We start from the raw sequence: 22089 nt of genomic DNA, 5'->3' as shown, positions 1-22089 counted from the left end.
CATACTTCACCCCTTGAATGGGAGGTCCAACTCTCTACTACCTCAGCCTGGGAGGAGATGGGTAAGAAGCGAAGCTGAAGAGCACAGGCTGTGGAATCAGAGATATGATTTGAGTCCCACACCTTTGGGCCATTTAAAGCCAAAACTCTGAGCAAGTTAACTCACCTTTGCGTACCTTCTTTCTTATCCAAAAGTGGAGATAAATGATAGTATTTAGCTTTTGGACTGAGGTGAGAATTCAATGTAATATGGCATGTGAAGTACTAGGTACAGTATCTGGCAGAAATTTCCATTCATATGTTAGCTACTGCCATCCCTATCTTCATGCCACTTGACATCTTTGAAAGCAGGATAGTTTCTTCTCAAAATCCCTATGTGTACTTTTTACTTCAATATAATTAAATTCAGCTTTATACGTAGGAAGTACGTAGTATACAGTGTGTCTTAATTAAAAATTTTAATACACATCATGGGCATTAACTCCTAGCACAGAAGCACTTCTACATATAGTCTCCTCTCTTATTAAAAATATTTAATGGTAATTTCTTTCTCAGCTAACAGTTTTAAAAAGCATAGTGTGACTACCTGTCAAATTCAATAAATTAGAACAAACTTCTTTTCATTTTGCAAAAGACTTTATTTGAGAGAGAGAGAGAGAGAGCGCGCGCGCATGCAGAGAGGAAGAAGCAGACACCCTGCTGGGCAGGGAGCCAGACCCAGGGCTCAATCCCAGGACCCTGAGATCATGACCTGAGCTGAAGGCAGAAGCTTAACCAACTGAGCCACCAAGCACCCCAAAACAAATTGCTAAGATCTGTTTCACTTACCTTATAACCCGGACAAGTTCGTGGAAAGCTTGATCTACATTCATCCTAATCTTGGCTGACGCCTCCATGTATGTTACCTTAAGTTGTCGTGCTAACTGCTGTCCTTCTTCCTGCGTTACCTGAAATTCCAAGAGTTGTATTTGAGGTACAGAATTAAAAATCAGGTCTGCTCCATCTAATCCTTGGCCACAGACTGTGCTGCTAATCCAGCCACGGGCCAAGCTGCTTTGTCATAAAATGAACTGAGACTTACAAGCTCAATCCATACCGAAGCCCAGCTCCGCAGAACAACTCAGAATATATTTGTGACAAAAATATTACCATGCAACACAATTTCAGTCTGGTGAGTACTCAAAAAGTAGCAAATACAACAGTGATAAATTCTGGGAAGGAAAAGTACAAGGTGTTAGTAGACTCTATAACCCTGTTGGACAGATCAGGGAAAGCTCCCCTGAGGAATGACACTTAAAGTAAGAACTAAATAAAGAGTATGGAGTTATGTGGGGGTAGGGTAAGAAAGTATCCCTGACAAAAGAAATGGCATGTGTGAGAGCCACTTTCCAAGTTCCAGGAACTAAAAGCTTAAATACAACCAGCCTAGAGAGAAAACAACAAAGAGGTGAGGACAGAGAGGACAGAAGCCTCCAGAGGCCATGGGTCTTCCTCATCTCTGCATTCCCCAATCCCTGGTACAGAGGAGACTCACAATAAATACATGAGAAAAATGAGTAATGATTACGATCACAATGCCTTCCTTATACTAGCAGGTAAAGCGCGGCCGAGGTAACAACCTACCATAGTAGGACAGGATAAGAAACATAAGATGAATGTAATGTCCCATACGTTTTCAGTATAAAAGGCTGAAGTCATGACATTTACCTAAAACTGCTAAACTACATCACATTTATATAGCGTGGCTGAAAACTATTTTTCTAAAAAAAAAAAAAAAAAAAGACTTTTATTGCTGTCATTACCACAAAAGTAAACACTTGCAGAGAAGTCAGAAACTGCAGATTGGAAGAGGGGTGTACATTTAAATGTGGTCTCCCGTAGAGAACCACATTCTTCTGGTCTTTTTCTCAGTGATGTAACCTTTTCCTCTACAAAAATAGGATCAAGATTTTTCTGTATTTATGTTATACCCTGGGAATATGTTAAACTCACTGATCTGGGTGTTCTTTTGTAAATTCCATAGGCCTTCCTACACTATCATGTCATTTGCTACTAAAGACTGTTTTGTTGCTTCCTTTCTGATGCCTCTCATTTCTTTTTCAGGCCGGACCTCACAGCCTAGCACATTCAGGGCGGTGCCAGCAGCATATAGTCCTTCACCATGAAGCACACTGTTAGTTGCAGGGTTTCACTGCAGATGCCCTTTATCATGTTAACAAAGTTCCTGCTAGTCCATCTGTAAAGTTTTCAACAGTATGTTAAATTTTCTCAAATCCTTTTTTTCTTCATCTACTGAGATTGTGATTTTCCCACATTAGTCTGTTAATAACGGTGAACTCTGTTGATTCATTTTTGCCTGTTAAATCAACACTGCATTTCTGGAATAAACCCCACTTGAGTAACAATGCACTGTCCTTCTCTTCAGTGTACTGTTAAATTCTATTTGTTCAAGTTTTAAGAATTTTTACATCTGTGTTCACAAGAACTACTCAACTATAGTATTCTTATATCTTTGTCTGGCTTTGGTATCTGAGTAATGTTGGGTTCATATAAGGAGTTGGAAAGAGTCCTCTGGTCTTCAATTTTCTGGAATACTTTCAGCACAATCAGTTTGGTATAATTCGCCAACAAATCCACCTGGACCTGGGATTTTCTTTGAGGGAAGATTTTTACAACCAGTTGAATTTTACAGATACAGCACTATTCGGGTTGTCTATTTATTTCTTGAGTTTTGGTAGTTTGTGAGTCTTTTAAGACATATGTCTATTTCATCTAACTTGCTCAATTTATTGGTATAAAGTTTCTTTATAGTATAGTATTTTGTTATACGGTATTTATTATTTTTTCAATATCTGTAAGATCTGGAGTGATGGTATCTCTTCCATTACTAATATTGTTGATTTGTGTCTTTGCTCTTTTTTACCGGGTCATTATGGCTAGATTTGTCACTTTGATCTTCTGAAAAACAGATTTTTCTATGGATTTTATATTTTCAATTTTGTTGATTTCCATTATTATTTCCCTCCTTCCAATTACTATGGCTTTAATTTGCTTTTTTTCTTCTAGTTTCTTAAGGTAGAAGCCAGTCTTTAAAAATTTAGGTTTATTTCCTAATATAACCATTAGTACGATAAATTTCTCTGTATTTTCTTCCTTAGTAGCATCCCAAAATTTGATATGTTGTACTTTAATTATAATTCAGTTCATAATACTTTTTAATTTCCTTTTTGATCATTTCTTTGTGCCAAAGGTTAGTTAGAAGTCTGTTGGTTTCCCCGTATTTAGAGGTTTCCTAGATAGGTTTCTGTTACTGATTTCCACATTAATTTCACCATGGTCAAGGAACACACTTGGCCTGACTAGAGTCCTTTTAAATTTACTGGGACTTGTTTTCATTTCAAAATAATATGTTTTCTGCTGTTGTTGGGTGGAGCATTCAAATGTCAGAATAAGCTGTTCAATGTTATTCAAGCCACCTATATTCCTGATTTTCTTTCTACTTAACTATTGAGAGTGGTGTTAAAAACTCTGACTCTAGGGACACCTGGGTGGCTTAGCAGTAAACTGGGCCTCTCATGGATAAATAAACAAAAATCTTAAAAAAAAAAAAAAAAATTTGGGCAGCCCCGGTGGCACAGTGGTTTAGCACCGCCTGCAGCCCAGGGTGTGATCCTGGGGGTCCAGGATTGAGTCCCACGTCAGGCTCCCTGCATGGAGCCTGCTTCTCCCTCTGCCTGTGTCTCTCCCTCTCTCTCTATCGCTCATGAATAAATAAATAAATTTTAAAAAAACTCTCTGACTCTAAGTATGAATATGTCAATTACTTGTTGCAGTTCTTTCAATTTCTGCCTTAAGAATTTTGAAGATGTTATCTAGTATATGAATATTTTAAGACTGTTCTGTTCTCTAAATGAATTTCTTTTTCATTATGAAACAATCCTCTTTATTTCTGGTCATCTTCTTTGCTCTGAAATGAACTTAGTCTGATATTTATGTTGCCACTTCAATCTGCTTTCCATCAAGATCAGCATGGTATATCTTACCCCATCCTTTCACTGTCGATCTATTTGTGTCTATACAAGAAAGTAGATTTCTTGTAGGGTCTCACTTTTTTATCCAATTTGACGATGTCTGCCTTTTATTTGAGGTCCTCACACTATTTTCCGCTACTGTGATTACTGATGTCATGGAGTCATCTAGAACTTTGTTTTCTGTCCCTCCCATTTGTTCTTTGATCTACTTATCCTTTTTCTGCCTTCTTTTGGGTTAACTGTATTGCTCTTATCATTCCATTTTCTCTCCTTTGTTGGCTAATGAACTATGTGTTATGTTGTTTTAATGACGGTTTTTTTTTTTTTAAGATTTTCTTTATTTATTCATGAGAGACACAGAGAGAGAGAGAGGCAGAGACACAGGCAGAGGGAGAAGCAGGCTCCATGCAGGGAGCCCGATATGGGACTTGATCCCAGGTCTCCAGGACCACACCCTGGGCCAAGGGCAGAAGCTCAACCACTGAGCCACCCAGGCGCCCTAGTGACTGCTTTAGAGTTTATAATACACATATTTCACTAACCACAGTCTCATTTAATGCTACTACACCAATGCACGTATCATGTACGAACCTTGTTACAATAGTATGTTTCTCCCTTCCACGTTTTATTGTTAGTACCTTTTGACTTCATAATAGACTATTATTTTTGCTTTAAACATCCAATTATATTTTAAAGAGATTTAAATAACAACAAAAGTAATTTATATTTGCCCACACAATTATCATTTCTGGTGCCCTTCATTTTTTGGTATAAATCCAGATTGCCATTTGGTATAATTTTCCTTCTTTTCACATTTCTTGTAACGTAGGTCGGCTGGTAACGACTCCTCTCATCTTTTGCACATCCAGGCAAAGTATTTCACCTTCATTTTTGAAATAAATTTTTAGTGGGCATTTTTTGTAAAGATTTTATTTATTCATGAGAGACACACACAGAGAGAGAGGCAGAGACACAGGCAGAGGGAGAAGCAGGCTCCATGCAGGGAGCCCGATGTGGAACTCGATCCCAGGACCTCAGGATCAGGCCCTGGCCTAAAGATGGCGCTAAACCGCTGAGCCACCAGGCTGCCCTTTAGTGGGCATTTAATTCTAGACAAGACTCTTCTTTCAAAACTTGAAAGATGTCCTACCACCGTCTTCTCCCTTGTATCATTGCCCATGAGAAACCACCATGACTGCTGCCATCTTTAACTCTGTTCCTCTGTGCATAATACAGTTTTCTTTCAGATTTTCTCTTTATCACTGGTTTTAAACAATTTCATTAAAACGTGTCATGTAATTTTCTTTGTATTTCTTATGCTCAAGGTTTGTTGAGTTTCTTAGATGTGTGCATTTTACAGTTTTTCCTCCAGTTTAGAAGCTTTTCAGCTGTTACTTCTGGCTGTTAATCCCAGCCAAGGTATTTTTCATCTCAGACATTGCAGTTTTAATTTCTCTAAGTTTGATTTTGATCTTTCTCCATCTTCCTTGTCTCAACCTATCATATTCAATTTTCTCTAGCTTCTTGAACATATGGAATATAGCCATAAGAACTTTTTGAAGTATCTGTTCACTAATTCTATCATCTGTGTTGTTTCTGGGTCTGTTTCTATTCCTTGTTTTTTCTCCTTGTTATGAGTCATATTTTCCTGCTTTTCGCTTGGTATTTATTGAGTGGATGTTGGGTACTGGACTTTTACCTATTGAGTTCTAGATAGTTTATATGCCTATAAACTTTCTTGAGCTTGCCCCTCAGATGTAGCTTTTTGGAAAGTGTGATCCTTTTTGTTACGTAGTACCAGAACAGGATTCATCTAGGACTCATTTTGCTCTACCACTGGAACAAAACCCGTATGAATACATTACCCAATACCCCAAGGACTATGAGGTTTTTCACTCTAGCTAACTAGAATAGGAATTATTCCTGGCCCTATTTGAGCTCAAGGTATTGTTCCCTTTGGTCTTTTAAGGTAGTTTGCTCTCTCAATTTAACATTCCATTTCCAAAATTCAGCATCCTCAAGGCAGTATCATTAGATTATTACATTAACACATATATCTAATATAATTACTTCATAATAGTTGATAACCTCGTTGTGCTCCAAAAGGGCAGTAGGCAGGTTCTCCACAGCACTGGTATATCCAAGTTTCTATAAATTTTAAAACTTTCCTGCCTCTCTTCAAAATAGTTTATGTACCATAAGGCCTATGGTTTTGAAATATAATATCAATCAAATCAAGCAAGCAATTAACAAGTAAGAAAGCCAAGAAAGAAAAGAAAGCTTCACAAAAGTGAATTTTAAAAAGAAAATTCTTATTTTAAATTGACATGGGAAATTCCTTCCCACAAAAATACCCCCATGTTATAACAAACTCTGTTCCTTCTTCCTGGGATGCCACCCCTTCTCTCCCAACTCTATACTCTTTATTTGTTCCTTGGTAATACTTCAAGACTCAAGCAATCAACAACTTGCCCTTTAGTGTCAATGTGGTTTTGGAACAGTGCCCCAGAGCTCCCATCATGCCCTAGAGTGGCCAGTAACAAAACCCTGAACACAATACACTCCAGTTCTTGGGTTTGCTTTCCTATTCTCCCAACATCATATCCCTCATAGCTAGGGGGTAAGGAATATTTGTCTTGTACGCCCAGAGCTCAGAAGAATGCAAAGTCATTAACTAAAGACATATGCTGAGTAGGACCAATCAAACAAGTAAATGAGAACATACAGGAAAAAAATAAAAATTAATATTTGAGACAAGTCAATCAAGAATTACTATGCTAATATAACTTTTTTTTTTGCTAATATAACTTTTATTGGGAAAGGAAAATATATGCCCTTAAGAATTCTATTTGTCTTTCTGCTCAACTATTCTTCAAAAAGTACCTTCCCCAATCCCTCTGCATAATGTAATTCAACTGGAGAGAAATGGCAAATGACCTATCTTTATACATAGTAAGTAAAATTAATTAATGGCCTAGATGATAAAACAATCCCCACTGTTAAGACTATTTATGTGCTTCATTTATTTATTTTTAAAGCATGGTCTCATATCACTATCTTCCAAGAATCAAGGTCAGCACAGTTTGTACACAGATTTCTGTTCAAGAAATCTCTATTCACATATAAAGCTGCTTCTGGGCTCACTGATGTAATATTATTTTAACTAAGAAATAGAAATAGCATTGCTACCACCAAACCAAACAAAAATACACAAAAATAATATCACATAGAACAAAGCCAAAGCTTTGTGAAGCCAGAAATCAAAGAAGATTGAAAGCTACACAAATAAGGATATCTTAGAGGTTCCCTAACCCAGAGAATTTCATAAAGATCCCAAATAATGCTAAACACCGTATCTCCTGGATATTTTAACTTGATAGGTCAACACTACCCAAAATGTTTCATTTGAAACAACAAAGATAAATTCAATAGAACAAATTCACAGATCTACATTTAGGAACCTCCAGCAAGTCTCACTTCCAAGACACAAATGAATATTAGCAGATATCCACAATAATGAACTTATCTGTATTTGCATTTCCCAATAGAGAAGAGTAAAATAAATATGATAAGAGTAATTTTATTAAACAAACTGGGTTTAAGAGGAATAGACTAGAATATTTACAATATTCACTTAGGGATGTGTCTAGTTATGAATAACCTAAGTTTATAGAAGCAAAAGTTATTTTTGTTTTTTTTTTCCCCAAAATATCTACTGTATAGAAAGAATCATCAAATACCACATCTTGATTCATTGATGCCTTGAATCATTCATTCAGCAAATATTTATTGAGTGCATATCTTTGTTCTATGTGCTAAGGACAAAGCATGAACAAAACTACCTGGTCAAAACTGAGAAGCCTCATGCTACTTACACTCAGTGGTTCACAAATCTTTTTCATGCAGACAAGGCACAAACAGGTAAGGCAAGAAGAGGACCTTTAATCTACCACTGGGGGTAGAGGTGATGTCTTTTTCCTAAAAGGCTACAGGGACACACTGTGGCCATGGTGCTAAGAGACGGAGTCAGGATTAGCATTTGGGTATTACTCTAAGTGTAATGGGTTCCTAACTCAAATTGACAGTAGCCACTAGCACCTAATAAGGGAGAAAGGAGAAGGAGAGGCTAAGGTAAGCCGGAGGAGGAAAGAGAGGATAAAAACAAAACAGCTATTAGAAATGACAAATACCCACCATTTACTTCAACGTGGATGGAACTGGAGGGTATTATGCTGAGTGAAGTAAGTCAGTCGGAGAAGGACAAACATTATATGTTCTCATTCATTTGGGGAATATAAATAATAGTGAAAGGGAATATAAGGGAATGGAGAAGAAATGTGTGGGAAATATCAGAAAGGGAGACAGAACGTAAAGACTGCTAACTCTGGGAAACGAACTAGGGGTGGTAGAAGGGGAGGAGGGCGGGGGGTGGGAGTGAATGGGTGACGGGCACTGGGTGTTATTCTGTATGTTAGTAAATTGAACACCAATAAAAAATAAATAAATAAAAAAAAAAAAGAACAGTCTGTTTCTAGAGAGAGCTGAGTCAAGGATAAGGAACTTGAAATCAGAGATATCATGAAGTCCACAATCCAAGCCCAAATACTGCTATATTAAATTTCAGAATCAGTGTGCTATCATATTTACCTTTAACATTTTAGCAAGCACAAACAAGTCATTTGGCTATATTTTCTTCCTTCATCTTTGACATCATGAACAAAATGATCAATGTGTCTCTAAGGGACTAGGAGCGTGGTAACTCTAGCCATTCAAATTCTTTTTAATGTAAACTTCAGTGACTTTGTTCTTTCTACTGCTCTACCATTAGTGTCTAGAAAAAGGGTTCAATAAATATTGCATGGGTGGATGGGTAGAAGCAGCAAATCCAGAGATACAGAAGCCAAAAGAAAGTAAGCAAAATCTCTTCCGGCCAATCTCCCTTCCCAGAAGGGTTTAGGAATCTCAGCAACTGGGCAGCCTGGGTGGCTCAGTGGTTTAGCACCGTTTTTTGCCCAGGTTGTGATCCTGGAGACCAGGGACTAAGTCCTACATCAGACTTCCTGCATGGAGCCTGCTTCTCTCTCTGCCTGTGTCTCTGTGTCTGTCTGTCTCTCTCTCTCTTTCATGAATAAATAAAATCTTTAAAAAAAAAAAAAAAAAAAAGGAAGGAAGAAAGAAAGAAAGAAATCTCAGGAACTAGTAGGAGGAATGCCCAGGACTGACCCACAAATTCAAAGAACATGGAGAACTGGCATTTGCTATATAAGAAAAAACTGGCTAGAAAATAGAAAAAGTCCCAAGGATCATGTCTATAACAAAGGCAGAAAAGAATGAACTGGGTCAATAACTAAGAGCAAGCCCGACTGGTTACTGAATAAGAACCCTTTCGGGATGCTGACCAAAAAAGTAAGCATTTCTAAACATGAGGAAGAAATTTTTATGGGATCCCTGTAGCCTGTCCAGGCTGTCAGCAAAGCAAGGCAAGGTGCCAAGACATTCTAGACAACACCTGTAATTTTGAAGAGACTTTACAAAGGTGAAACCCCTTTACTACACCTCAATTTCAAACGCACTGTGCATAGCCCTCAAGGCTGGGAGGTAAAAGAAAGGTGGTCTCTGTACACCCAGCGCCTTAGAAGAGAATTTACCTGAGCCCTAAGACACCTGAGAGAGAGAAGGAAATATCAGCAAAAGGAGGAGGGAGAAGGCAGAGGTTACGGTGTCCCAGAGCTAAGTAAACAAAGTGTTTCAAAAAATGGGAGTACAAACAACTGTGTCAAATGTTACTGACATCTGCGTAAATGGTGACCTTGACTCGGGTGCTGCATGCCTGAGGTCAGGCCAAGCAAGAATGGCAGGAAAGAGAGGAGAGAACAAATGTAGATAACACTTTTAAGGAGTTCTGCTTGACAGAAGAAGCAGAAAGGTACAGGAGAAAAATGTGAGATTAAGAACAAGCCTTTGCCATAGTTACGTTTTGTTTTAAAGATGAGAGCCACTGCAGCATCGCACATGCTGGTGGGAACGATCACACGGCAGAGAAATGCAACAACTGCGACGGGACCGTTGCTGGGGTGAGGCCTGTGAGCTGGTGAGAAGGAATGGGACCCAGCGCCCACCAGAGAGGATGGGCATAGAGAGGTGAACAGTTTATCCACCGAAGTGGGGGAAGGCACAATTGATGGGGTACATGTGTACTTGGGTTAGTACATGTGGAGGTGGAACATGCAGAAATGTCTCAGTGAAGTAGGAAAATATTACTCATCATTAGCTGAGAATGAGGAAGGGGAAGAAAGTGTTGTAAATTTAAGAACGAGAAAGTGAGTAATAATCATGCAAACAAGCAGAAAATGATTGGACAAGGGAAAGGTGGTAGGATTTGCAGCCAGTCAGCACTCAAGGCTCCCACAAGTGCAGCAGTCATGCCTGAGTGTGTGTACGAAGGAACCTAGAACAGAGGCAATGAAGCATGAGCAGGAATCCAGTTTTTCTCGGTGCCTATCCTTCAGAGAGCAGAATCCACAGGAACAAGTGAAAACTAAGCAGTCAGATCTCAGCCACCTGCTCTTCTCTCTTGAATATACACACATCTGAGCTTTCAGCATATACATTTTTATCTTGTATATGGTTTAAAGCAGAGAAACGAATACAGAAGAACTTACTCCAGGCTAACTGCATATCTTTAGGGTGACGGAAATATGAAACTTATCATTCCCTACACTGTTCCTCTCATCACCTTGTTTTTTATTTTACTCTGAGAATCTTTACTCTTAAAAAAGGAAAAGAACTTAGATGAAAAATTTTATAAGCCCATGGTGTGAAACCAAGTTGAAGTGCCACAATATGTTGTTGACTATCTGCAGACAGATGGAAACCGTACCACAAATACTGGCAGCCTCCAGTAGAGAGATGACTTACAAATAACTCCTATAGACCCTCTGCCCCAGGCCCATCACGGCAGGCCCTGTTTGTTCTGGTGAACGTAGGCTTCCCCACTCTCCCTGACCTGCCACCACTCCGACTCACCCCAGTCCTCCCACCTATTCTATTACTGGAGCTGTGTACAAGCATGAAGAGGTTTGAGAAAAACCTTTTCCATAATCAGGGCAGAAAGCACTCAGCTTGCTGGGGTAGAAGTCCGCGTGAGACAGGGAAGAGAGCCGCTTGTTCACTGCAGAGCTACTTTGCAATTATTCATTCCCCAGATCCAGGGACATATAAAAGTGTTTTTAGTACTGGAAAGAACTGAGAAGATCAGTAGACAGGTTCTACTGGCAACATTTAATAAATACAGTTAGGTTCAGACACCCTGAAAGAAATGATCCCAAAAATTAAAAAACAGATAGGACTGCTTAGACTTAAGATGTGAGCAATGTCATATTCTAAATTATTTCCAAAAGCTTATACTGGTTCGAAGTGAAGATCATATTTTTTCACCTTAACTTTATAATACTTCCAATTTTAAAAAGTCCTAGCAATAAAATTTATTCTATATCAAGTATCACCAGTAAACATTTCTGAATCTTAATATTAAAACAATAATACTCTTAAGCCCATATTTTAAACTTGGTATACTTTCAACAAAATTTTACAAGTAGAACACACAAATCAAAGACTTGTTTTAAATAGTTAACTACGAAATAGAAGGCTGTCCTCAATCTGTTATGAACCCATTTTTCCTGATTTTTGTCCTTCTCCAACAAAACATTAATGTTAACACAAAGCTATATAAAAACAAAAGACAAATACCAGCAAAAATTTAAAAACAACTAAAAAAAAAAAAAATTTAAAAACAACTTAAACCATTATATTCCAGATGTGGAGTAGAGGCTAAACCCTGAAAAGAAATAAAAAGACACAAAAAGAAACCCCAAATAAAGGAGCACCTGCACTAATTTACATCTGACTTTGTTCTGCTCCCCTACAAAAGAAGAGTGGATGATATATATACCTCAAATTTTAAAAATTAAATGTGCAATAAGTGGGTAAAGAAACAAGTGAATATAATTGAGCACACAACTAAATACTAACAATCTTCTTCTTTGGGACGCCTGGGTGACTCACGCCTGGGTGAAGCGTCTGCCTTCAGCTCAGGGCGTGATCCTGGAGTACTGGGATCGAGTCCTGCATTGGGCTCCCTGCATGGAACCTGCTACTCCTCCCTGTGTCTCTGCCCTTCTCTCTCTCTCTCATAAATAAAATCTTTAAAAAAAAGGGGGGGGGGTCTAAAGGTTCAAAGGAATTTTAGATAAATATAAATAAATAAATAAATATACACACACACACACACACACACACACTCCATCACTGATGGGATGCAGGGAAAACCCAAATACTCTCATTCAGGTCAAAGTCATTCTCTAAATGAAGGTATTTAGCATTAGCACTGAATGAACGTGGCCTGTAATAAAGGTAACTTTAAGATGAGCTAATTGAATTAGAGTTTTGGAGATTATCCAAGAAATTATAAAATGTAAATGGAGCTGGTGCAAATAATTACAGGTGTACAGGATCTAACTGAAGTTCTGTGTAAATATATATGAGAATTTGATTTCCCCAGATCCAGTGTGCCAGACTGGGCAGTTTTTCTGATCATGGCACTTTCATTGGTTTCATGAAACACATCTATTCACCTACATGATTATCAACAATGGGCTTCCCAGCAGCAACATTCCTTCTCACCTGTCTTTGATGATCCAGATCTGCTTTATTACCAATTAAAATCATTGGAAACTCATCACGATCCTTCACTCTGAGAATCTGTCTTTGAAACTTATAGATTTCTTCAAAACTAAAACAGAAACAGACAAATCAATTTGCTCAAATATCAGAGCTTGGCAAGTCCCACGTCCCACTTAGTACCTTATTACTTTACCTTTTTCTATAAAAACAAGAAAGTTCAAATTCAATACAATAGTGATCTAGATATGAACATAAGATCTACATCTTAATACTGGTACAAACCTGCCTCGATCTGTGACTGAAAAGACCAACAGGAAACCCTCGCCAGTTCTCATATACTGCTCTCTCATAGCTCCAAACTCTTCTTGTCCTGCTGTATCCAGAACTAAAGAGAAAACAACACATGTAACTATGTTCATGTTTTCATTTCATAAATGGCTTCTCCACAAGGGCAGGCCCAATTAATGTGGGTCCTTAGAGCACATCAGACTTAGTAAAATAAAGACATGGCATTCTCCTCGTAGTGCTTTATTCTCAACACTAAAGACAAACATATCTCACTGAGACAGTTTCAGAGTCATCTTCATCAGTACGGGTTGATTTTGTAGCTAGAATATATTAGCATACCAATTACAAGGTTAAAAATATCAAATACATCTAGGCAGATGGAGTCAGATAACCTCTGAAGTCACTTGCATGTTTGATCTCCTCCAGGGAAAAAACTGAAAAAAGATACCTGTAAATTCAGGAAAGGAATCTTGGTCTATTCTCCCCCACCCCCAAATACCACACTTAAAGTGCAGGTGCTAATATACATCTTAATCTCTGTGAATGAAAGAATTGTGTAACTTAAAAGATCAGGGCTATCTCTTGTGGAGACACAGTATGTGACCAAGCACAAAACCCTATTTGCTAAAACCTCTGTGCTAAAAATTCTAAGCAAGTTAACAAATACTCAATTGTCTATATTTACTTTACTCATTTGAACCTTTGCAAGATCGCAGGAAGAGCCAAAACCTCATGTTTTTTCCAAATGTCCCCAAAAATACAACTTCGACAAGTTACAGTGGAAACTGGTTTCACTAGCACAAGATGAACACAATTATTGTTTTACACTACATTTAGTGAGGAATATTTATCCTAAAATGCTGATTCACCAATCAAAACTAATGAAAGAGATAGGCTTATATTCAAGACCACCTAATACTTCAATCGTAGTATCCAACTAGCAAAACACCCAAGCTTACTTTTTAAAAATATTATATGTGAACTATCAAATAAAAGAAGATTACTTACTATCTAGCCGGGCTGCTCTGTCATCTATCACACACTGCTTTGTGTAGGAATCCTCGATGGTTGGGTCATAATCCGTTACAAAATAGGACTGTAAGAAAAATAATCTTATTTTTAAATCTATGTTTACTTGCCTCTCCAAGTATCAACTTTATCAAATCCCACTTATCCAGAATTTTTACTGACAATACATTCATCGTATTGAGGTTTATCCTGCTATGTTGATTCCCCATTAACTGAAGTCTATTCAGAGCCGCTTTCAAGTGGAGAAAAGATACTAAATACCACAATTTTCCTTTCTGGTATATGCAATAAGAGTCCAAAAGACCTACTCGGTTTTTTACATAATTATATACAATAACTTTCTCATAATTATGTATACCTAAGATAATATATACCTAGAGCTCACATTCTTTATAAACTAGAAAGACAACCAGTTATAATCCAGGTCCATTTTCAACTCAGTGGTGAGCATCAGGGCGGAGAACAAAGCAGTCTGAAGCAAAGGGAGACAGCAGAGACCTGGAAGATCCCAGGCCTTGTCTTCATTTCTCCCCTTCTCTCCTCACACCTTGTCTTTTTCCCATGGGATTTCAGAATTTTTTTTTTCCAGGGGTCTCAAACTTATTCTTTTGCTGATATTTTTGTTGTTTTTGTTTTTTTTTTTTTTATCTCAACATTTATTCCTGTCTTCTTCTGTTAGCAAAGCCTCCAAATGTTATCTTCTGCAATCATCACCAGAAGAAAAAACAGTTACGGTAGCAGAGTAAGAAAGGAAGAATCTCAGTGGGCCAGTTAAAAATGTTTGTGTATTACACTTCACAATTTTTTTTAAAGGTTTTAAAAAGTAAACAATGGCAACAACAAGAATCCGAGAGAGCACTTATTTCCCACTTCTTACAGAAGGGCACTAACTAGGACACTGACATCATCCTTCTTTTGTTCTGAGCATCTCCTTTGCTCTCCCCTCTTGACTGACTTCCTCAGAGCCTACTTTCCCACTGGCTCGGGACCAAATCTGAGGGAATGACCTAGAGGAAGGCCACTTAATGCTGGGAACCAGAGCCACAGGGGTTCAGCCATCCTTCAGGCAGGTTACTGGCAGCTGCACCTACTGACTCCAGGGACACAGCATTCTTAAGTGACACCCCCCAGCCTATGACATACACAAACACCATACGGCTACTCAGAGGCAGGCATCTGAGCAAGACGGTAAAAGAAACCCCTGGTTGGGGAGTTGGAAGAAGGACGCTGGTCTGCTTGCTACTATGATTTTATGTATTTTATTTTTGAAGGCCACTTTCTATATTTTATTTATATTTTAGGATTAACTTTAATCACAGAATTCAGTATCCGTAATCCTATTTCCCTTTGGATGGTTTCACTTAAACATATGATTTTTTTTAAACAAAGTCTGTAAAAGAAACATTTACCAACAGGAGCAGCTTTGAGTAGAAAACCATCTCCATCACCACCCCGTCCCCATTTAAAAATAAACAGATACTAAAACAATCCCAAACTTACTTTTTGGCACCCACACCTCTTCAAAAAGTGATACAACTGGCAACAGTATCTTTGTACACACTAATCTAAACAACTTAAAACTGCATTCTTTCCCCCAAGCAAGTTGGATAAGCATGCTGTTTATATCTTTTTAAGATTAGCTTCCTGAAACATGTTTCTCGGTAGCAATCAGATACTTCCTGCCATGCTTTCATCTTGTGAAACCTGAATTTCATTGACTACTCCCAGTTTATACCTAAATGTGCTAAAATGTGCCACACATTCCCTCCCACTTAATCTGAAAAAAATAATGGACAAATATTAACTATATTTTAGTCATGCACAATAATGAATTCTTTCACTGTGACCGGTTTTTTCCTGCACCGTGAAACAGAAGTAAAACATTAATGTATATAGAAGATTACTGGGTTTAAGCAACTTTGAGAGCCATTAAAATAAATTATTTTTCCTTTTAGTGGCTGAGGAAATTTTCAAGTTTCACATTTTCTTTGACCCTTAGCTCTTGAAACATTGGCTGTCTTTCTTTTCTTTCTTTTCTTTTTCTTTCTTTCTTTCTTTCTTTCTTTCTTTCTTTCTTTCTTTCTTTCTTTCTCCTTCCTTCCTTCCTTCCTTCCTTCCTTCCTTCCTTCCTTCCTTCCTTCCTTCCTTCCTTCCTTCCTTCCTTCCTTCCTTCCTTTTGTGAGAAGGAGAAAGGGAGATAGAGAATCTCAAGCAGGCTCCATTGCCCAGGGCAGAGCAGGACGTGGGGCTCAAGCTCACAACTCTAAGATCATGACCTGAGCCAAAATCAGGAGTCACACTCTTAAACAACTGGGCACCCACATGACCCAACATAACCTTAATGTCCTAAGAATTCTCCATTTTGCTAACATTGGCACATACTTATTCCACTAATGTTTTTTGTTTTGTTTTGTTTTTATTTTTATTTATGACAGTCACAGAGAGAGAGAGGCAGAGACACAGGCAGAGGGAGAAGCAGGCTCCATGCACCGGGAGCCCGACGTGGGATTCGATCCCGGGTCTCCGGGATCGCGCCCTGGGCCAAAGACAGGCGTTAAACCACTGCGCCACCCAGGGATCCCTCCACTGACGTTTTTAAGACAAACTAATTGCTGGGATTTCTAGATATTTAGGTCCATGCTTCATCTTCATTGCATCCTGTTTTCAAATCATGTCTGTAGGGACCATCATTCTGTTGCCATATATCGATTTTAAGGACCCATCCTCTTTGGAAGCATCTTCTTCCCTCATAAAAACCCATCCAAATAACACCGCTCCAGGACCTGACACAGAACCCAAGGCCTCCTCCTCTCTCAAGTCTCATAAGTCACAGGTCAGGATGCACCTAAAAAGAACATTTCTCACGTGCAGTTAACAAATATAATCATCCACCTCCCACCACAGAGACATACCATGTCTACATAACCTAGGTACCAAGTATTTGGGGCAGCAGATCACCACCAATTAGCCAGATCACCGATTTGTCCATCAAAGCAGTCTGGTGATGGACAGTCCTAGATTTTTGACACGAACTCTGCTATGTGCTAGCTGTGGGACCTGAGGCAAATTACTATGCCGCTCTAACCTTTAGCATCTGTAAAATACAATAGTAACAAATCCTCTTGGAACAGATAATGGAAGTAGTGCCTATAAAGTGCCAAGACTTGCTGGCGATTGATAAATGTTAACCACGCTGTATTATTTTTGTCACACAATTAGAGGGTATGAGTTAGTATTCAAGTATAAAGACTTGTTAATCCTGAGAACAACTGTAATAATCCTAATCCTGGTTTAATCCTGGTTATACCACAGATCAACCATGGGGCCTGGCATCCGAAATATCTTATGAGTCAAGATAAAATCTCCTCATCTTGGGTTTTAGAGGTATTTTCTGGGATATGAGCAGTAATTACACAGATATACACACAGGTAAAAACTCTCATCAAGCTCTACATAAAATGTGTGCGCTTTTTCGTATGTATACAAATTAGAACTCTATAAAATACATAAATGTAATGGTTCCCTGCTGTTTACAGGATTCAGTACTTTCTTTACACAGAATGCAAAACCTTCTAGCTTTATTTTTTACTATTTGAAATCCTCAACCAATTGCTCTTGTTCTCCTGGCTTCATTCGTTTGTTTGACAGTTATTTATGGAGCATCACAGGGACAAGGCCCAACTTTCACAGAGCCCCACTGCTTTTTACACAACATCCAGGGCTGTGGTTGAGGGTGAGGGGAATGGGGAGTGTGAAATATACTGGCCAAAGAACTGAAACAGCATGAAATGCCAATACTATGCTAGTTCAGAAGGCAACAAAATTTAAGTGGTTAATACTGCAGTCATGTATAGAACTATGTGTGCATTCACTTATAAACACAGTTCACAGCAATTTGCCAGAAAAGAAAACAGTCTCTCTCTCTCCTGAGGCTGAAAGAAGTTGCCAACCACAGTCCAGGAAAGACATTCTATAGCAGAAAGCAAGAAAAAAAAAAATTAAGGACAGTATTGCATAGCAGAAGACAGGAGAGAACACATGGAAAGGAAAGGGGGCCAGGGAGAAAGTAATGTACTTTCTTGGTATCACAGGAAAGGATGCATGGAGAAGGACCCTCACTGGAGAGTAAGGGAAAGCCTACTTTCAAAGGGCAGGATGCCTTGCAGGTAGCATGAAGGGCAAATGGACATAAGTCTCTTTAAGGTTAAGATTTATGGAGAAAAGTTTAGAATTAGGGAAGTTATCCCATTCAGACAGAGTCTATTTCCCTCTGATAAAATCTGGTCTGGGTAAAGTCATCAGAAGCCTTAATAATGCAAGAGAATCATGCTGTTGACATGGCAGGAACAGTATTCCTGATTATACGCCATGAGACTGCACAACAGGAATTCTGCCTGGCCTAAGAGAACTCCCAGCTCACTATCCTCCCATTCAAAGGTGTCTTTAAAAAAAAAAAAAAGAAAAGGCAGCAGCAGCAGCCACCGCCTTAAGGATGAAAAGAAGGGGGAAGGGGAGGAAAGAAAACGAGCTGAGGCCACTTCTGCATTCAGTGGGAAGGAGGGAAAGCACACTTTCTCCTGACCCCCAGCTACTGGTGAAAGTGCAGTTCCCAAGCACTGCCACAGAGCGGTGCCTGGTCTACACAACGGGATGGGTAATTACTAGAGATTCCCGCAACTCCACAAATCCAGCACAATGGTTAAGTTTACTACCCTTGCATATAAAAAGGACAGGAGGCTAGATCTAAACTGTCACTGGGGAGTTGTAGGCAAAGGAACAGGTATTTCTGAGCATAGTGCCATTCTCAGAAGAGTCTCAGGGATCCTCTAAAAACCCGGGGTACAGAAAGAAGGGAAAGGGAGACTTTCTTTTCTTGATATCCCGTTCAGCCCACCTCTTTTCTCCCAAACTACACACAGAATCCACATCTTGAGGGGATTCCTGGGTGGCTCAACGGTTTAGTGACCCCTTCGGCTCAGGGCGTGACCCTGGAGTCCCGGGATCAAGTCCCACATTGGGCTCCCTGCATGGAGCCTGCTTCTCCCTCTGCCTGTGTCTCTGCCTCTCTCTGTGTGCCTCTCATGAATGGATAGATACAATATTTTTTAAAAAAATTTTTTAAAAGAATCCACATCTTGATACACTGTAGATACAGAATTCTGTGGTTCCCCGCTCCCCTCCATTTCAAGTCAGTACTTTCCCATTCTTAATCCTAGCCACAAAACTTGTATTATGTTTTCTAATTTATGATAAACCAAAACATGAGGTTTTATAAGGGCTCATTTTCTATTAATACATGTATATGAGGTCTTTGCTGGAGGCAGCACAATGAGAAGAAAATATATGGGCTCCACAGTCTGAGCAACCTGAAATTCAAACCCAGGTGCCATTTCCACTTCCTAGCTATTTGAGTCCTTGGGTAAAATGATTAACATCTCTAAAGCTCATTTCCTCAACAGAAAAGGGTTAAGAACAGGGATAATTTAAGGAGGGTACATCTTAGCACCCACTATAGATGTGGCACTGGAGGACCATGGGAAAAAAAGAAACCTTCCAGAAAGGGAAGGGGCAGAGGTGGGGTGGGGGGTGATTAGGGGAGGAATGGGGAAGATGACCAGAGGGACTGAAGAGCTGCAGTCACCAGTGAGTGCTATGTATGCCCCCCTTCTCTTCCAGGCTAGGAGTGTCTGCTGAGGTTATGCAGCTTCATCCTACCACTGTACCCTGGTGTGTGGGGCTGCAGGGAGGCAGCAGGGTGGAGTGGAAAGAGCCTGAGATGTAAGTCAAATAGACCAGAATACAGCTTTCTCTTTTTACTACCTATGGGAAGTTAAAGCACCTCACTTAACCTGTCTGAACTTTATTTCATTGTCTGATAAGATGGAAATAATACTGGGGTGCCTAGGTGGCTCAAACGGTTAAGCCTCCAACTCTTGATTTCAGCTCAGGTCGTGATCTCAGGGTCATGAGATCGAGCCCCACACTGGGCTCTGCACTGAGCATAGAGCCTGCTTAAGATTCTCTCTTCCAACTGAGCCCAGCATTGGACTCTGGGCAGAGTCTGCTTGAGACTCACTCTCCTTCTGCCCCTCCCTCCCAGCTCTGTCTAAAAATAAATAAATAACAAAATATATTTTAATGATTCTCTCTCTCCCTCAGCCCCAACCTCCCTCAAAAAAAAAAAAAAGGGACGGAAATAATACTAAGCTCGCAGGATTATTATGGTGAAAAGTAAAATATTGTATGTGGAGTACAAAGTACAGCCTATGACACACAGTAGGTTCTTACAGGTCATACCTAATGAAGCCCAATCCATATCTTACTTCCTTTGCAAGACCTACAAACACTCCAACTAGAAAACCATCTCAATATGCCTGGATTACTCTTACCCCTCAAGGTGATAGAATATTTGAAATTGGGAAAATCTAGACCTATGTTGCGATTTGGAAAATCTGTACACCAAACTTTATGTATACCTTCTGTTAGTAATTGGTACTTACAATTTACGTTTACAATTGCTTATCTTTTTCATATATGTGTATATGTGAAAGTATAAATGATGCAATGAGCTAAATTCAACAGGGTATAAGCATAAAACTTTCCTTCAAAGCCCTTCTGTGGGCAAGTTTTTCCTTGCTCATGAACAAAATCTAACACAAGTCTCCCAATTTTTTCCAATCATACAAATAGTTGTTCAATCACTGCCAGCCCTAAGACATTATGATTTCAATAATTAAGATGTCTTGTGCAGTGTATCAGTCAATACTCATCTAAATTCAAAAGCTTTTCTCCCTTTCTGAGCTAGAGCTAAAAAGTCTGCAATTGGGCTGGGGTGGGGGTGGGGCAAGGTGAGGGGGACACCAGTCATCATCTCTTTCCCCATTTTATTCTACTTCTAACAAGGCTGTCTCTGGCTCCTTTAGGGTTGGAGCTGAAGGAGTGGGGAGAAGTAAGGAACGGCAAAGAGGCGACACCAATGAAATCTTATGTCCATGCTAGCTTTCTGTGGATTTCCTAGAAGAGTCCCTACATGGGATCCTCCATGTGTAATTCCCAGAACCTGATGAGTACTGGCCATTTATGCCTCTAAACTTCAGTCTTTGGGGTTTCCACGGGCATTTCCCTCTGGCTCATATCATCTTCTAGGTGGTCATGCACAATGTCCCTCTTTAGAAGGTTTTAACCTGGTTCCATCCAGAAGCTCAAGGAAACACTGTCTTCTGAAATGCAGATTACTAACTATACAGCCCTGTTCCTTTCTGCTGTGCTACAGATCCACAGATTCACATACTATTCCTTATGCTCTGCCAAACATCAGGGGATACATGTCAAGTTCTCAGAATGTTTCTATTAGAGCTTCCTCTATCACTTGGTTTCAATGAAAGGGGCTTAAGAGAAGCATCCACCCCTCCAAAAGCTGTGTGTGGAGGTGGGAAAAGACACAGAACACACCACATTCTAGCAGTTCTCTCCCAAAACATCCTTGTCTTAGAACCCTTAACTCTCCACACTTTTATTTCCTGGAGATAAGGTAGGAGCAAAATATGCAAAACCAATTTAAGGCTACCTTCTATGCAAGTCGTTGAAATATGAAGGTAACTTGGTAACTACTGTTTTATTCTCAGCCTCTGGGCTTCAAGAGAAACTAAAATAGGTTAGAATTCCAGTTAAAGCCCTGTTACATATTTCCAACCAGATTTGATGTATCCACCACCTAACTCATGCTTCTTAGAAATTCCTTGGAGTTAAGCAAGGTACCTAGTACATAGAACCCCAAAATACTGGCCATTAGAAAACCTAGTAGTCCAGAAGATTGTCCTGAGAAGTCAGAAAGTGATTCCACAGGGCACAATAAGGACCTAGTTAGCTATCCATCAGCAGCCTCTATCTACTAACACAAGAGCAGTGCAAATTCCTCTGGTAACACTAGAGAAGGCTGCAGTAACTTCAGGCAGCTGGAGCCAGAGTCAGGCTCTTCCTGGTGTCACTTTTTAACAGCAGCTGTCAAGTCACAGAGAACCTTTGTTCCCTGCAACACCCTCCCTTATTGTTATGTCAAA

General features: G+C 39.3%; 1 protein-coding gene across 8 annotated transcripts in view; it reads right to left on the bottom strand.

The window, feature by feature from the left end:
* RRAS2 (RAS related 2) overlaps positions 1 to 22089 on the bottom strand; it is an 81026-nt gene that overhangs the window by 2866 nt on the left and 56071 nt on the right. For 7 of the 8 annotated variants that reach the window (XM_072793991.1, XM_072793986.1, XM_072793988.1 and 4 more), the window contains exons 2-5: positions 14009 to 14096; positions 12995 to 13097; positions 12713 to 12821; positions 828 to 946 (exon numbers count right to left, since the gene is read on the bottom strand). In XM_072793991.1, the coding sequence (XP_072650092.1) occupies positions 828 to 946; positions 12713 to 12821; positions 12995 to 13097; positions 14009 to 14096 (419 nt within the window). Of the gene's footprint in view, positions 1 to 827; positions 947 to 12712; positions 12822 to 12994; positions 13098 to 14008; positions 14097 to 14527; positions 14570 to 22089 lie in introns of those variants that run through there. The other variant, XM_072793990.1, reaches the window with a different exon arrangement.

Source organism: Canis lupus, chromosome 23 (assembly GCF_048164855.1).
Source record: "Canis lupus baileyi chromosome 23, mCanLup2.hap1, whole genome shotgun sequence".
Classification (NCBI taxonomy): Eukaryota; Metazoa; Chordata; class Mammalia; order Carnivora; family Canidae; genus Canis; species Canis lupus.
Note: the sequence above shows the minus strand (reverse complement) of the source record. Positions and strands in the feature narration are given on the sequence as shown.